General features: G+C 42.1%; 1 protein-coding gene across 4 annotated transcripts in view; it reads right to left on the minus strand.

The window, feature by feature from the left end:
* plxna1b (plexin A1b) overlaps window positions 1–18,481 on the minus strand; it is a 211,125-nt gene that overhangs the window by 68,156 nt on the left and 124,488 nt on the right. For all 4 annotated transcript variants that reach the window (XM_086168083.1, XM_086168082.1, XM_086168081.1 and 1 more), the window contains exon 10: window positions 983–1,183. In XM_086168083.1, coding sequence (XP_086024209.1) covers window positions 983–1,183 — 201 coding nt within the window. The remainder of the gene's footprint in view (window positions 1–982; window positions 1,184–18,481) is intronic.

An 18,481-nucleotide genomic window follows, 5' to 3' on the forward strand; every position in this document is an offset into this window, starting at 1 on the left:
GCCACGGCGAGTCAACTTTCTCCATCTAACCCTATTCTCTGGATCCTCCTCTCCCACACCAACTACCTTCATATCTTCTCTTACTACGTCCATAAATCTTCTCTTCGGTCTTCCTCCAGACCAATTCCAGCATCCGTCTACCAATATATTCTCTATCCCTCCTCTGTACATGACCCAACCATCTCAGTCTGGCTTCTCTGACCTTCTGTCCAAAACATCTAACATGTGCTGTTCCTCTGATAGACTCATTCCTGATCCTCTCCATCCTGGTCACTCCCAAAGAGAACCTCAACATCTTCATCTCTGCAACCTCTAGTTCTGCCTGCTGTCTTTTGGTCATTGGAACAGTGTCTAGTCCAAACATCATCGCTGGTCTCACCACTGTCTTGTACACCTTTCCTTTTATTCTGGCTGAAAGTCTTCTATCTCTTCGTACCCCTGACACTTTTCTCCACCCATTCCAACCTGCTTGGACCCGTCTCTTCACCTCTTTTCCACACTCTCCATTGCTCTGGACTGTTGACCCTAAGTAGCTGAAATCCTCCAGCTTCTTGATCTCCACTCCCTGTAGCCTCACCGTTCCATCTGAGTTCCTCTTATTCACACACATATATTCTGTCTTGCTGCCACTAACTTTCAATCCTCTCCTTTCCAGAGCATACCTCCACCTCTCTAGATTTTCCTCTACCTGTTGTCTGCTCTCACTACAGATCACAATGTCATCCGCAAACATCATGGTCCATGGGGATTCCTGTCTAACCTCATCTGTCAGCCTGTCCATCACCATTGGGAACAAGATGGGGCTCAGAGCCGATCCCTGATGGAGTCCCACCTCCACCTTGAACTTCTCTGTTACCCCTACAGCCCACCGTACCAGTGTCTCACAGCTAGCATACATGTCCTGCACCAGTGTCTCACAGCTAGCATACATGTCCTAAATGAATAAACAGAAATAGGCAGGGCTGAGTTTCTTTCTACTCACCTCCGTCTTCTGGCACTGGATGGAGGTGCTGTTGAAGCGAAGGGCCGGCACGCTGTGGGTCTCGTCCTGGACGTGGAAAACACACTCGTAGTTCCTCTGCCCCGACTGCGGCTGCGGCAGGTTCTTGGCGGCCAGCGTGATCGGCTTGGTCACCCCGACCGGGATGTAGATCTGGGTGGAGGGCAGGATCTGGGGGCAGTTCTGTAAGAAAGAAAAAAAATCAGTGTTTTTCCATCACAGGGGAAAATATGTCTTTACGGCGGCGCAAGATGAGATAACAGATTTCGATTCATGCCAGATGTGTTCATAGTAAACCGATATCCCGATGGTACACGGATCAAGAAGAGCTTACAGACTAGAGCTTTTGCACTGTAGGGACTATTTGCACTGACTAGATCCTTTTCAGGAACCAGGCTGGGTGTCGTCTGGTACTGATCTGGACGCGCAAAGCCAACTTTTTGCACTTTCTAGAACCTTATCCAGAAACGAGGCCGTGGTTTCAAGGTGTTAGGACAGCAGAGGAACAGAGTACCATGGATGTACTCTTACTCTGAGGTGCTTTTACCCTGCAGGAACCCGTGACATCTGTGCTTGGTGATGGAGGAACTCGTAGGCCACCGATTTGCTGTTTTCTTGGAACAAAACGGACAGAAGAAATGTAGCAACCAAGAGGTCCATGCTCTTCTGCTTTGCTTTGCTGCAGAGGAACATTTACAATTTGGTCCAAATTAATTGTGTTAGCTAACGGCTAACGGGGCTCAGTGCAGGGAGAAGATAAAAACACTCCAACCATCTGATGTCCGAAAACGTTACGGCAGCTTCCACCTCCATGTTGTCCACCTCATCTTCTTCTTCTTTATTTTTGAGTGTGGACTGATTTCTTTAAACTGGTTTGTCCCAGAAACAGGTTATGCTTGGGGTGTTGGGGTTGGGGTGTTCTCACTGAATTCATCAATAACACTGGCCAGCTCTGATTCGGCGTTTGTATCTTTGCATCTGGCTGCAGAAGAAGAAGAAGAAAACAGACTCTTTCCAACATAAACCCTGCCTTGCTACACCAACGTAAGCTACACCTATAATGTTAGCCACACAACGTAAGCTACACAACACACTCTGTAGAAGTAGAATACTGAAACTTTCCTATGTAAGCCGCGCCTTGCTACATCAACGTAAGCTACACCTTTTAATGTTAGCTACACTATGTTAGCTAAACAACACAAGCTGTAGAAGTACAAAACCGAAACTTTCCAATGTAAGCTGCGCCTTGCTGCACCAACGTAAGCTACACCTTTTAATGTTAGCTACACTATGTTAGCTAAACAACACAAGCTGTAGAAGTACAAAATCGATACTTTCCAATGTAAGCCGCGCCTTGCTGCACCAACGTAAGCTACACCTACAACCAAAGCTACACAACGCGAGCTGTAGATGAAACAGAAAATCGAATCTTTCCAAGGTAAGCTACATCATGCTAGTCTGCTTGGATCCTCGCACCAAAAGTGAGAAACAGCTAGCCTGTCACTGCAGGGACACGGCAGCAAGCCTGGTGGGACACAAGATGAGCCGACGTTGCAGCGTTGGTTGCGGCTCGTCCTTCAACGCCAATAAAATCCTGGCAAAAGACGACGACGAACCTCTCAACCCTGCATGATAAACACTCTTCAACGCGAAAAATTCACCCATCCCTTGTCTTCGCATCCCGTTGGAGCTTCTCCTTTAAGCATACATCTGGCTCTCAGTCAGAGGCTTTTTCCCTCGGCTTCACTCTGCGCCGTTGTACATTAGAAGCTTCACCCCTCCCCCTCCGTCCCCCGACCCCCGCAAGGGGCCAGAGCACAATGTCGGAGTTTGTTCATTAGCCTGCTTAGCCTTGGCCTTATGTGTCTCATCACACACACACAAAAAACACATGCGCCACATATAATGAGGGAGGGGAATACGCTGGGAAGTTCTGGGCCACGCAAGGGTTGATGCCGAGGAGGCGGGGGAAGGGATGGAGGGAGCAAGGAGGCACCGTGAGATAAGGAATAGCGAAAAAGGAGGAGGACGGAGGGGGTGATGGGTGGTTGGACGGGCCGGGCGAACGGCAAGGGAAGGGAAGGTGCGGCTGGAGAAGCGGAATGGGAAGCTTAATTGGGAACGTAGCCCGTGTGATGCGGAAGACTCAGACAAGCCGTCGATGCAAGGAGAGGGAACAGGGATGGGGAAAAGAAAATACTTCAAAAGAAAACTCCAAAGATAAAGAACAAGTGTGAGGAGATGTTCTAGTTGGAGGCAGGAAGGAGGATCCCCGGGTCCCTCAGCACCTTTTCTCCACGCATCCATCTAACGCCACTGTCAAGGCTTCGTGCAGCCTACGCCGAAACATCCGGCCTAATTGAGACCCCGAGCTTCGGGGAAGTGGGAGACAAACAGAATAAGAGAAGTGGGGAAGATGAGTGGAGGTTGATACGGTGGCGTATAAAGCAAAAGGCAAACAAAGATACTCTTGAGTCAAAGGCTGTGGAAAAACGAGCGGCTTAAGCTAACTTTCTGTTTATGAGATGTTAGCCTAGCCATGGCGTCAACAACCTTTTCCACTCAAAGAGCCAACTGAGAAAACAAACCTTCACAAACCTTCAAAATAAAATTTGAAATGATTTACCGCGGCATATAACTTTTTTAGATTTTTTTTAGCCTTTATGCTACGTAGAAACAAAATGTGCTGTTTTTTTTTTTTTTTTTTAAATCAACAACTGCAGAGAAAGCGATGATATTTCCGCATGCAACCAAACATTTTGAACGCAGAAAAAAAAATCGGGTCGAAGGTTACGTTTAAATAAAATATTCAAGGTCTATTGGAGTCCTTCTTGTATTTATGAAAAAAAGCCAAACGTAAAATATTTTTGTCGCTCTTAATTAGCGACTGTACGCGCCAGTTCTCTGCTGTCTATTTATTCATGGATGCCTTACTATCTTCTGTCTTCTAATGACTCTCTATTTATATTTATATTCACGCCGTGAAATTCACGTGACCTCCAGGAATTTACAAAAGTCGATGTAGTTTGACAGGAAATGAAATATTGTTAGGATGAGTAAACTGAGTAATGGAGCAGGGAGTCACTATAGAGCATGTAGCTATTCAAATACTGTCATTTTCAGACTATTGGGCCCAAAAATAAAATAAATATGTGTACATATATAAACCGCACTTGTCTATAAGCCGCAGGTGTCACGTTTTAACTTGAGATATTTAGACAGAAACATGTTTTTTTAAAAAAAAGCCGCGATAACCCCTGAGTGTTGATGTGAAAGGAGGGAGTTCACACTGAGTTAGCAATTAGCCTCTCCTCTCTGTGTTTTGCCGTCTTTCTCGAGCTAAGCTCGCTCATTTTTCTCACCGAAGGCGCCCGGAAACCGCAACCGGGGAAAAAGCAGGACGCCTTAATCGAAGTATTCGGAAACCAAAGTGTTTCCATTCACGTGTGCAGAAGTTTTACTGAATGATGCTGCGAATACTACGACTATACTGTACTTTATACTAAGATAAGATGAGTCAGACTTTAACGCTCCCACGACAGGGAATTTAGTTGTCACAGCAGCTTTACAGGATAGAAAAGTATGCAAATAACAATAATAATAGAAAGAATATGCAAATCAAGGATATAAATACACATAAAGTGAAATATCTACAACAATACTGACCGCAACGGCTAAAAAATAAATGAATATATGTACATATATAGGTTGCACTTGTCTATAAGCCATAGGTGAGATATTTACCTTTTTTTATTTTATTATTATTATTATATATATTTTGTATATATTTTTTAATGGGTTATTTTTATCTTATTTTATTTTTTTATTCTATTAAACGTTTAACTAAATACATACCAGTAACAACCACAAATACATTCAGGAAATGCTTTTTTTTTTCCCCTATCAGTGCCTGTAACACTTGATGAAAAAGATGAATCCTAAATAACACAAGTAAAAGTCCATCCATCCATTTTCTATCCCCACTTTTTCCTCCTTCGGCTGATCGCTATCTTAAAACCATTAAACTCGTCTTCTTCTGTGTCGGAATTGAACGGCTTCAGAATTTCACGGTCATTTCATCGGTCCGATGAGACGAGGAAAAATGTTTTTGACGGCGTAAAGCTCGTTAGCCGCCCCGAAAAATCCATCAATTAGCCGCATCGTCGTTTAAGCCGCGGTATTGAAAACGTGCGAAAGAAGCAGCGGCTCATAGTCTGGAAATTACGGTAATACACCGGTCCGCGTGTTCATGTTTTTATTTTAATTTATTTTTATCTATTTTTCGGATCTTGGGGTTTTATACAGTGGGTTTCAAAAAAAAAAAAAAAAAAATTGCAAGGAAAAAATGAAAAAGTCAACTTTGCAATGTATTTTTTGCTTCAAAATTTGAAAACAAAATGATTTTTGGATGAAAAAAAATGTCTTGTGACATCATTAAAATTAACTTTTCTTTTCTTATTTCTTAGCAAAAAAAAAAAAAACAACCAAAAAACAAGCAAAATTTAAAATATTGATTTAATAACCCGAATAGCCTTGTAAACATTATACCTCCTCTTTTACATGCTAAAAATCAATTTTCTAATAAATTCTAGTGGCAAATTTTCCCACAGTGACAAGATTTTCTAATTTAACTCAACATATTTTAGGGTGTCATTTCATCAATTCCTTTTTAATATTCCTTTTTAATATTAATCCGTCATGCATTTTTTAGACGAACAGTTCATTACATGGAAAGAGTTTTATAATATACCTCCTTTACACTAAAACAACGGAAAAATATGGACTTAGTGTTACTTCGAGGTGATGATTTTACTGGTTTCCTTTGCTTATATACATATGGAAGATCTTGTAGTGGAAGGAGGGGTTGGGAAAGCAGACATATTTGCACGCTTTGAGCTTCCATAGGAGATTCCATTGATTTGGAAGGAGGCGCTTTGAAACGTCGGGTCGCAGCTTCGGAGGCGCAGACGGGAAGAACGCCGACAAAAGAAGCAGCGTGCCGGGGATTTGCCTTTTCATCCATATGGGTATGAAAAGCAACGCTGCGCTTTGTTTGAGTCTGGGCCTTGTTTACATTTCTGTCCTTCGCGCATCTTTCTTTTCAACTTGAAAAAAAAAAAAAAAAAAAAACTATCACGACGAGGGAGCGCTTCACGTTTGCGATGGTCGATTCGGAGACGCAATTTTCGGTTTGAGGGTTTTGATTTGTCCGTCTGAGGGGAAAGTACACGTCGTCACGTCCGTGTTCGCTTTGCGGCGACAAAATCCCGAATTTTTTATTAATTTTTTTTTTTTTTTCTCTTTTAAAAGGTACCTTTAAATTGGTGATCTTGTAACATCTAAAATAAAACAAATATTTTTTATTGCTCTTAATAAACAACTGGACATACAGACTGAATATTTTGCTTAAAAGTAATGATAATAACTTTCAACCAAACGTCTTTTTTTCAGAGTTCAAAATGTTTTCTCGCATGCAGAAATTGCAATTTGTTTTCTCTGCGGTTGTTCATTGCAACACATTTTGTTTATATATTTAAATTATCCATCGGTAGCAAAGCAAAAATGCCGTCCTCTTACTGGGGCGTGCAGTTGCTAATTAAAGAGTGACAGAAATATTTTAAGTTCGGCTTCTTTTCATAAATACAAGAAGGACTTGAATAAAAATTGAGTATTGTATCTAAACATAACCTTTTTCAGAGTTCAAAATGTTGCATACAGAAATGTCTTTTTCTCTGCAGTTGTTCATTAATTTAAAAAACTCACTTTAGCAAAAAAAAAAAAAAAAAAAAAATTATATGCTGCATTAAATCATTTTAAATTTCAAGAGGTCTGCATGGCTCCCACTGTTTTCTTTACTGTGGGGGAACGGGTCCAAACAGCTTGTCGACCCCTGGGTAATAATAATAATAATAATTAGAATATATTATTATTATTATTATAACATTATAATAAAACCATATTATTATTATTATTATTATTATTATTAATTCTAATAATGCATATACTATCCTTATAATGACATTTATAATTTTTATTATTTGTATTAATATTATTATTTATTATCATTATTATTAGTAGTATTATTATATTCTAATGCATAATAATAATAATAATAATAATAATAATAATAATAAATAAAAATAATGATAATAACAACAATAATAATATTAATAGTAATAATAACAATAATAATAATAATAATAATAAAAATTATTCCTTTGCTTCTCAAATAGTTTACAGCATTGAGCAGGAAACATGAAGTGCAGTGGACAAACCCTAAAAATATTTACCAGGCATGATAAGAAAGGCGTTGAGAGACGGAGAAAATGAGACAAAGGAAAGTCACCAGAAATCTAAGGAGGCAATATGACAAAGCGACGTAGCGCTCGGCTTCACTGCGACTACAGTGGAGACCAGGAAACACCGCTGTTTTTATCGTGTCAAAAATTGTTGTCAGCGGACGGCATGAAGCCAAATAAATGAAAGACATTACATCCCTGTTACACCGATAAACCGCACGAGTTTTTTTGGCAAAAACATGCTGAATATTGGCAACAATCGTCACGCTTTGTGAAAACTGCTTCAGTAAACCAGCTCAAGTTCAAGTTATTCTGTGTTGTAAGTTGATCTCTGTTTTTCTTTTCCTTAATGTTAGTAAAGATAATATAAGATACACTTTTTTGATCCCCATAGGGGAAATTCTTTTGTCACAGCAGTTATAGTGAAAAAAAATAGGATAGGAATCGACACCAGAAAGAAACAGTATGGGTGAAAAACAGACATGCCAAATATAAATAGAGTGATAATAGAAATGACAAGAAATAAAAGAAATAAACAAAAATGGGCAGGATGTGTCTGAGGACGGGCTGAGAAAGAAAAGACAGCAGAGTTCTGGCATGACATGAACGGGTGCGGTCGTGAAGGATGCAACGTTGGACATGTGGAAGGATTTGTGAAAAGCATGAAATATTCATACTGAACGTATGACATACTGTAATTTCACAACTATAAATCTTAGATTTTCTTCAAAATGTGCGGCGCGCCCTGTGTGTTGTTGTTGTTTTATGACGGACGTAGCAGAGAACACCATGAGAGCGTTAAAGGGGGAAGCGAATGCAGTACATTGTTGTTTGAACAACCCTGAAAATTGCAAAGAAGCACAGTTTAAACTGAAGGCCGTCATCTACGCGGAGGAACGTTAAAATCGAGCAGCCGCGAGAGAATTTAAGATTAATGAATCGACGGTTCGCGAGTGGAGGAAGCTGGAAAACGACAGGTGGAGAACGGCAAGGTGGCCCGAGTTGGAGGAACAACTCCAGCGGCGGATCATCGAGCAAAGAACCAGTGGGAAAAGCGTTTCGACTAAAAGCGGTAACGCTAGCAGAAGAAATGAAAATTGAACATTTCCAAGGAGGTCCGTCTTGGTGCTTTCGTTTCATGAAACGTTGCCATTTGTCCAACCGGACCAGGACTACGGTAGCGCAGCAACTTCCATCTTCTGCTCCAACTGCAGCAAACACATCGCCGACAAACACAACCGGCCCGGCCACATCACTAACATGGACGAAATGACGCTCACTTTCGACATCCGGGTGAGCTACACTGTGGAGAAGAAGGGGTACGGCACGGTAGCCATACCGAAAAAATGTGAATACCAAACTCAGTTTTGCTACCGCTCTATTTTCAAATACGCACACTTGTATGCTTGTGTGCGTGTTGTTGTTGTAAGGTGGACGTAGTAGAGGACTCCATGAGAACGTTAAAGGGGGAAGTGTGGGAGTGGATTGTATATAAAACCCGCGCCTTATAATCAGACGCGCCTTATAATCAGGCGCGCCTTATATGTGTGTTAAATACAGTAACACACATTACTGAGATTGCGCAGTCGTGAAAATGCGGTAAATGCTTTGAATTTTAGTCCTAAAATTCAATTTTTTGTTTTTTTTGACAAGCTGCGTAACGTGTAACTCCTCGAGGAGAGCGCGCTCCCGTGGAACCGCTGACGGTGGCCGGTCGGGAGTTTTTCGCCCGACCTCAAGATTAAACGGCGCGAGACCTTCGAGAATCTTATTTCTCAGCGATCCCGGGCTTACCGGGCAGAAGATCACACGGGAAAACTGGGAGTGAATAACAAGGCTTAGGGAGGAGACGAGGATGTGAGGGAGAAGGAAAAGGGGGATAAGTGCTCTGCGGAGAAAAAACTATTTCATCAGTATGTGACAGGTGCCAAAACAGTTCAAAGACGGCATTAGGGCTACAAAGTGCGGCGCGCATCGAAACAATATTTCACCAGGGGGATTCGTTTGAAGCCGAAAGAGCTTTTCCCTCCTCCTTTCGTTTCAACCGCGAAGACGGATGCCGTGTTTTTTTTTCCAGCGCGAGATGAGACGCCGCATCCGGTTGATTTCAGGAAGACCGGCGGGCCAGACGGGTTTTTTTTTTGGGACTCAGATGAAGAAGAAAACTGTTTTAGTAACGACGAGCAGTCGGCCACAACTCTTTTTTTGTACCACGGACCAGTTATATGCGTGAAAGTGTTCGCGGGGCGGGAGTTCAAATATTAAAGAAATTGTCAGTTCACAGCGTTTAATCCAAATACAACTTCGTAGTAGGCAATTACGATATGAATGAATGAAAAATAATGTATAAAAACAAAGTTTTGAGGGTTTCATAGCTTCATTAGCTAGCTGTTCACCCCTTATGTGTTTTGTTTATTTAATGTTTATACAATTTCCTACTATTATTTATTATTGTTATGTTTTACTTGAAACTCTGGCACAACAATTTCCTTCGGGATAAATGAAGTTGTTCTTATTCTTATAATGCATATTGCTATAATATGCTAGCACACCGATTCACCATAATGTAGAGTCGTCTTCACGGCAAACGTCCCCCAGGCAGAATCAATTCTTCCCCAATAGTTAAAGGCTTCTTATCTTTAAGAATCTTTAAGAATCTTGAGAATCAAGAAGAAGAATCAAGATTTTTAATTTTCATTGTGGAGACTCAGTGAATTTTTTTGTAATTGGAGCTCCTGGCTCGGAGCAGGTACGCGTTTTAAAAAAATATAAAAAAAAATAAAAAATATACGGTCTCCAACAAAGGATGATGCTTTCAGGGCAGAAACGTTAGAGACCCTCCATAACTGCTTTTGTTCTTTTTTTTTTCTTTCAAAAAATTAGCGTGGGGTGTTTGTCCCAAGTGAGGGTTTCATAGCTTTGTTAGCTAGCCGTTCACCGCTAATAACGCATAGCGGGCGCAGAGCTTGTGGATCATATGTTGCCATGAACCCGTAACTCAGGTAGGAATCTTGATTATTTTCTTTTTGCCAGCAGTTCGTGACCCTTCTACTAACTCATCATTCCCTCTCCAAAAAATGTTATTTCTGACGCATTGTTTTCAAGCGCTTAGCTCGTGCTAGCCGATGTGTGAAACGTTGCGACAGAGTTAAGTACGGCAGGAAGGCGAAGGCGGAAGCAGTCGTTTTTCAAAACAAGATCCTGAAGATCGAATGATAAACACTATCATCCGTGATTTGTCGCCCATCTCGGACGAAACCCCGAAAACACAACGTACAATTCTTCTCCTGTCAGGGGTCACAACAGCCAATCATCTGGCTCCGTCTAACCCTCTTCTAACTTCCTGTCCTTCTCGCCACCCATAAAACTCGTTTTCCCCGAGAGCCACATCAGCATAATGGTCGCCTTCAAAGGACCACATGGAACGGTAACAGTATAAATGTCATGTCAAATAAATGTAACTACTCCTTTATGTTAAATAACTCTGAATTTAAAACTCATTCAAATCCAAAATGTTACATAATGCGTTTTCATAGATCAGGGGTCGGCAACCTTTAACACCCAAAGAGCCATTTGGACCCGGTTTCCAAGGAAACGAAAACACTAAAATAAAGGTACCATTGTATATATTGCTTTTTATTACCTTTACACTTTGTATAAACAAGTGCGTAGTGTGTTGCTTATGAAATCCACAAAGTGCTACAGAGAAAATTAAATTTTATTTATGGAATGAACACATTTTGAACATTTTGAGCTTTCAGAGCATGTAGCGTAGCCTTAAGCTGAATTTTAAAAATAAATTGGGAAAAAAAAAAAAAAAAAAATCACTGTGTCAGTAAACAATAAAATTTTGGAAAATATCTTCATAAATATTTATTTTACTTGGTTAATGGGATTTCTGCGCACAGCATCTGGAAATCCGGACTATACCATCTGGCGAGTGTGACCTTTATTTTGAGCGGCGAAAAATAATAAATATAACTTTATTCTAATATTTCAAGATCACAATAATCTTCCAACTTGGAACAAAAATTTAAAAAAGGAACAAACAAATAAGAAACACTTCAATTGCGGCACCAGAGACGCGGGTTGCCGACCCCTGGCGTAAATGTAAAATAAAAAAAATAAATTAGAAAAAAAAAAAAAAAAAAAAAAAAAATATGTTTTTGTCTGCTCCAAAGCTAGCTTTCACTGCCGCAGAGTTTTTGTGAGCACATTCCGCTGCCGTCACAGTTTGGCTTTTAATTCTTTGACAATTTGTTGTCTTTCTGGAATGCTAACTTTAGCATAATTAGCTCAAAATGCTGACGTAGATCGTACTCTTTGACAACATAACTCAAAAAACATACCGCTTTTTCCCCTTGAAGCAAAAACATGTATTGGGCTTCCCATCTTTCTGGAAACAGCAGCAACTTTAGGGAGTGTTTGGGAACATGATAGAAATGTAGTTTATGGTCAATGCATGCGTTTGACTTGTTTATTTTAAGACGTTTTCTGAGGCCGCATCACGTGACGTGTCGGGCCAGATTTGGCCCGCGGGCCTTGAGTTTGATCTAAAACGCGCTCTTCTTCTCCACATCTTCGCCGAACTGGACGACACACACACGAACTCTTACACGCATGAGGTTGGATTTAACATGTGTGTGCGCTTGCACCTGAGATGTAACATGTTACACGCTGTGTGTTTGCGATGGCAGTCATCCAAACGTCGAGTGTGTGCAGAGCTCGGCGGCCGGAGGGCTTTCCTCACCTCCGTGTTTGTTCTCCCCGAACGCCCGCCGTGGGCTCTGCTCCCCGTGGGGCGGCGTTCAACCAAAACCCCGTCGTCGCGACAACGGATTTGCGCGATTCACCCGGACGCCATTTTTTTTTTTTTTTTTTTTTTTAGACATCTCTGCTGCCGCGTCACACAGAAGGAGCGTTTCCAAACGGGCTCGCGCTGCAAAATACACCCTTTCTTCATCTTAACGTGTTACTGATGTGAACCGTCAGCCGCCTCCTTCCGCGCTCAACAGGAAGAGAAAAAATAAAATGAATTAATTGTACGAGTGCGGAACAGGCGGATGAGATAATCTCCACTTGCAGGTGCGCGATACACCTTTTAACATCTGCCGGGAGCAGATAATAAGACACTGGGTTGACAAGTGTGTCTGGAGTGTGTGTGTGTGTGTGTGTGTGTGTTAGGTGTGAGATTAGAATTAAGGAATAGACTGTTTGGATGAGGCGGATGGCGGGCTGGGAGGAAAACGATAGCAAGAGCGGAATGCTATATAAATAAAAAAATGTATAAATAATAGATGAATGAATATTTGAACAAATAAATGCTCAAATAAATAAAAAAATATAAAATAAAAAATAAATGAATGAATAAAAAAACAAAGACCAGTTGTATTAAAAAAAAAAAAAAGCTGTGAGTCCTGAAGGGTTTGCCTGACAAGATCTAAATGAATAAGTAAAGCTCCAAAAACAGCAGCCATATGTAATGAGGCTGGTGTCTGGTCGCTTTTTTCTTTTTCTTTTTTTTTCTCTTTAACACACACACACACACACACAATTCCCACCCCCCAACCAGTAGTACATTCATAATTAATTATCTGCCTCTGTGATGTGGAGACTATAGATCAGGAGAGGAGGGGGGGTATAAAAAAAAAAAAAAAAAAACACACTAAATAATGAAGTAAAGCGATATGGGGAGCCCCCTATCACCCCCCTTCCCACCCGAAGGGGGGGGTACAACGGCGTGGAAGGGCTCGGAGGACTGGAGACAACTAGGAAATGTCCATGTGACAAGGTGAGGATGCTAAAGGGGGCGAAAGGGAGGGCGAGGGTGTTGAATTTCTCCCCCATCGCCTGTCAACACGCCCCCCCTTCACCCCCCGACATGCTTTATGACGCCCTCGGACTAACGAAGCCTCCACCCCGTGCCTGGTTATCGCTCATTTTACATTAATATTATATCGAGTGGGAAAAATGCGTTCAATAACAAGGTGTAGGATTGCAGTTGAACCCCAACGCTCCCATTCTTTTACATCTCTCTTCCCAATGGTGATTTTTATTAACAGTCACACAGGAAATTTCACCGCCAAAATAAAAGCATAAGGGATTTATTTTTTTCCTAAAAATGCTTGTATTTCTAATTACTAATATTGACTAATACATCACTAAGGGAAGGCTAAGCTGCCATGTTATGGGATGTCATGTTCTTCTATGGGACCGCTGCATTAAATCTGGGTTAAGTAGTGTCTGCACACACACACACACACACACACACACACACACAAACACACACACTGTGGACAGCAGTGGAGTGCGTGTGTGTGTGTCGATCTGAGCTGCAGCACATACATGTGATTGTGCACGCAGAGGCGAGGTGGGCTCATTAGCAGGCAGCGACCAGAGATGTTCTGTGACCGAGAAGCGTGGGGGAGGGAGAGGAGAGGAAGGAAAGGAGGAAGAGGAGGAGGAGGAAGAAGAAGAAGAAGAGAGAGGAACATCTTAATAAGGCAGCAACATGTAGAAGAGTACGGGAGCGAAGGAAGCGGAGGAAGAAAGGCCACTTTGAACCTTGAAAGGGACTGAGATTGTCCACCCACGCCCTTCGTTTCCTTCCAGAGTGGGAAGGGAGAGAGAGGGATGGAGGGATGGAGGGATGGAGGGAGAGAAGGGAGGGATGGAGGGATGGAGGGAGGGTTAATCAGAAGATGGAGGAGACGAGGGAACGCGGGAAGCTGCGTTTGAACGCCGGCGAGTGTGCGATTTAAAGTGGATTAGCAAACTAGCTCAGAACCGCAGTTTGACTGAATCTACAGGCCTGTGTACACACACACACACACACACCTTCTCGCTGCGTGTTTCCATGTAACATGCTTGCACACACACATGCACATACGTGTCGATGCCATCACCTAATCCCGCATTCTCCACGTAGAAAGGGAGCTGCCAAGACGACAGCGTTTATCCCCCTGACGTACACGCCGCCGTTAGCGCGTGAAACAATGAGGCGCGGGAGCGAGTGAGTATCTGCTCGCCGAGGGTCTTTTTATATCCCGCCTGATTTTCCACGCCGTGCAGGCGGGCGGGCGGGCGGGTGGGCGGGGGTCCCGGACCCCCGTTATCATTTCTTAACCCAGATATGTCAGCAGCCGTCAAAACCCCGGCACTTTTCAGGCTTTCAAAGGTAAACCTTGATTCCAGAGGCAGATGAGAGCGGCGCCTCGAACCCGCCGATCCTGATGGATTTTCCGTGAATCCTGACTTCAGATGGAGGAACAGAAAAGCAATTGATCTGCGTTATAGAAAAGATAGCATTGCGCGTTTAATCGCCCCGCAATGGGGTGGATTTCCAGAGTGGACGGTGCAGCAGAGGTAGTTAAGTAATAAATAGAAGTTAAAACAGAAGCGGGCAAAAGTATCAGAAAAATCCAAAGAATGAATATGTGGTCACCCCAAAATAATAATAATATTAATAATAATGATAATAATATATAAAAATAGGGATAGTAAAAATAATAATATAATAATGATAACAATGATAATCATAATGTCAATGACAATAGCAATAACAGCAATAATATAATATAACGCTAATACAGCAATAATAGTAGAAGTAGTAGTAGTAATGATAATAATGATAAAAAAATTATAATAATGAATAATAATAAGTGCAATAATAATAAGAGAATAGCAATAATAACAACAATAAAATATTATATAATAACAGAATAATAGCAATAATAACAATATAAGGCTAATAATAATGACAATAGCAATAACATCATTAATATAATCATAACGATAATAATGACAGCAATAGTAGCAGTAGTACGGTAGTAGTAATAGTAGAAGCAGTTGTAATACTAACAGCAATGATAACAATAATAATAATAATGGCAATAATAATAATTATAATAATTAATATCATCATAATTATTGCCATTATTATTATCATTATTATCATCATTACTGTTAGTATTACAACGATGATAATAATAATAACAATAATAATAATAATAATAATAATAACAGCAATAATAATAATAACAGCAATAATAATAATGGCAATAATTATTATCATCATTATTATAATGATGATGATGATGATAATAATAACAAGACGAAGAAGAATGATAATAATAATAATAATAATAATAATAATGGGCAGCACAGTAGCAGGTCCAAATTTCTTAAGTGGAAGAATAAGAATGAGTGAATATCTATGTCGCCATGTGATGTAGGAATGAGTAAATGAATGATTGTATGTCAATATAAGAGGCATGAATGAAAGTGAATCATTCTATATGACATGAATGAGTGACTGGTTAAATGTCCATATATGACTTGTGGATGGCGAGATGCCTCTACAGGACTTGTGAATGGTTGTAGGTCTCCAACCTCTCGCTCAAAGACAGGTCAGATAGGCTCAAGAACCCCCTTCTTCAGCAGAATAGAAAATGAAAAAAAAAACGCTACTAATAATCACGAATAATGTCACTGGAGTTCACTGTAACGTGTGAAAAAAAAACAAAAAAAAAAAGGGGGTCAGCTATGGTAAAAAGAAGTCACTGCATTCATCACACAGACAAATACAAACTGCAAAATTCAGAAAAAACCTTTAGGATGATGAAAACACCCCCTTATCTAACGTTCATCCTTCGTAGCAAATCAGCAATTAAAGGATGTGACAGGCAGAGTCTGTCTCTTCCCGGGCATTTTAATAACCGGGGCAACTGCTCTCAATAAACAAGCGGAAAGGTTGGAAAATCAACACACGGGGAAATGAGACTGACAGGGTGAAGGTCTGCGCTGTTATTTCATTCACTGCTTATTAAACCGGAGAAGCGTGCAAGCGATCGAGGACTTCGTTCGGCCAATCGTCTTCGCCCGACGGACGTCCGGGAGTAACGGTCTCCGCTTACCGTAGCATTCCCGGCGCTGACCTCGCCATCTGGTGCGACTTCGGTGTCTCTCCAGAGGACGATGCAGCTAGCGGACAGGAGGAACCGGGAATTGAACCGACAACAACCTTCATATTGGAGAAACGCCCCGCCAACTGAACATAATCAGACAAAAAAGTAAAAAAACAAACCCGACAGGTAGAGTTAGCTAGCCTCCAGGGCGCAGAGTTGACCCCTCTGAGCTCCCTGCACTTCCGAGTTTCTCATTCTTTTTGTCGGTCTTAGTGTTTGTGATACGTTAGCATAGCCGGTGTGATACTGCACCGCGTAGGGAGTGGGGGGTCCTGATGGATTAGCTAGCACCCTGCATGCTAGCAGCTATGTGACGGAGTGAATGTGATACCTCATACCTATATGAACGGAGGCCATTTACTAGCGGTGACGCTAAATCTTCCACTTCTTGTTGGACCATTACATCATCCTATCTATCTAGATGGATACTTTGCAACCAATGAGATCAGCCGTGCCCTCAGAGATACCGGGCCCTTTGCCTTTTCTATAAATACAAGCCTTGATTCGTTGCCTCCTAAGCATACATGTTTGGGTACCACAGAAAGCTCCTCCTCCAGAGCCTCCCGGCCAAGTCGTCCCACCGTCCCCGCCTTCTGCTAGAGCCGGTTTGAGGGCTGAGACAATGCTCGCGGTAAATAAGAGTGAAAGCGGAAGACAAAAAATGGCTTAAGGAAAGATATAAAAACATATAAGCTCCGGGACGGCGGCGCTAAAAATAACCGGCAAGAGGAAGGCGAGATGAAGCTACGAGTGTACACAACCAAGGCATTCTGGGACCGCGTCCAGATCTCCCCGTCTTTTTTTCTTCTTTTTCTTGATAGATACCGCATGATCGTGTGGGAAGTCCACACACACACACACACACATGAGCGGAGGTACAACGTGACCGCGCGTCTGGATTGCATCAAACGACACTTTGAAAGGGTCGACTCCACCGCGTTGTTCTCTATTAGCGAATTAAGGGCCGTGGGAGAGGTTTTTTTTGCCAGAACATCTGATACCAACCCAACCCTCATTTCCCAGAAGCCATTTTTGACTCTCGGACAAGCGTTTGAGAAGTTTGCGGAGAAACGTCACCTCCAGAAGGGGCTGTCAGAAGTGGTTTGGCCCGCTACAGCGCGGGGCATACCAACACCAGACCGAGGGGTTAAGCGTCGGCTCGTGCAGCCGTGATCCGTCTGGCACGGACGGCGAGCGGTTACTTCACCCCATCGCCTCCATTTCCTCTCGCCATCACCCAGGCTGGCTCCGCCTCCCTCCCCTCCGACCACCACGGAGAGCTTTTGGAAAATAAGTTGCGTCACTCCGGTTGTAATCTCCTGCTGGCTCCTGCCAGAGTCCTTCTACACGCCTGCTTGCTCATGTCAATATTTCTTTCTCCCCTTCTTCCACTTTGGTTTTGCATTTGGCCTGGATTACTGTGCCCGAGTCTGTTTTCCTGGTTCGCCGGTGTGAAATAAAAACAAGAATATACGCGGCGACGCCAAACATCACGAGGGTTTGCATCAACTCCTTTTCACTGAATGTCTACAGTGAGTCCTGCGGCTATTATTTATTAATTCCTTTATCCGATCGAACCGGGAATGTTCGGTTCCAAGGACGATCACGCCAAACCCCCTTTTTTTTTAAATTTTATTTAATTTTTTTTTTTAATTGCTACAAATAAATGACTGAAAAAACATGAAGGAAAAGTTAATTTATTCATTTTAATGCTGCTAATCGCGCAGTGAGTCACCCTCTCACTCACATGAGCATTTAGCTAAAATAGATACATCCACCGTTCACCCTCTCATTCACACGTCTGGGAAATTTATCATCTCCAGTGAAGCTTCATGAACCTCCAGGCAGATGCGGAGAGAACATGGAGACTCCACATGGAAAGGAACACTGTGGGAACCAGGGAGGTTCTCGCCGCTAACCGCTACGCTACGCTAACACGACAACGAATGCACAATCCAAATTTCTGTGATATTTTCACATATTTTCACGAGATAAGACTCCAACCCGTACGTGACCCTGTGAGCTCCACTCAGAAAGGCCTCCAGTCGGAATCGAACCTGGGACCTTCTCGCTGTGCGCTAACGTTTTCGCCCCGACGGCAGAAAAATGCTACGATATTCAAATCTGTCGTGTCAGAAAACAGACGGACAGAGAGAAGATCTGGGAAGGATATTGTGGAAAAAAAGCAGGCGGCTTGAATGACACGGCAAAACTAT

This window comes from Fistularia commersonii, chromosome 21 (genome assembly GCF_037954325.1).
Source record: "Fistularia commersonii isolate RoL2024-O1a breed Wild chromosome 21, RoL_Fcom_v1.0, whole genome shotgun sequence".
Taxonomy (NCBI): Eukaryota; Metazoa; Chordata; class Actinopteri; order Syngnathiformes; family Fistulariidae; genus Fistularia; species Fistularia commersonii.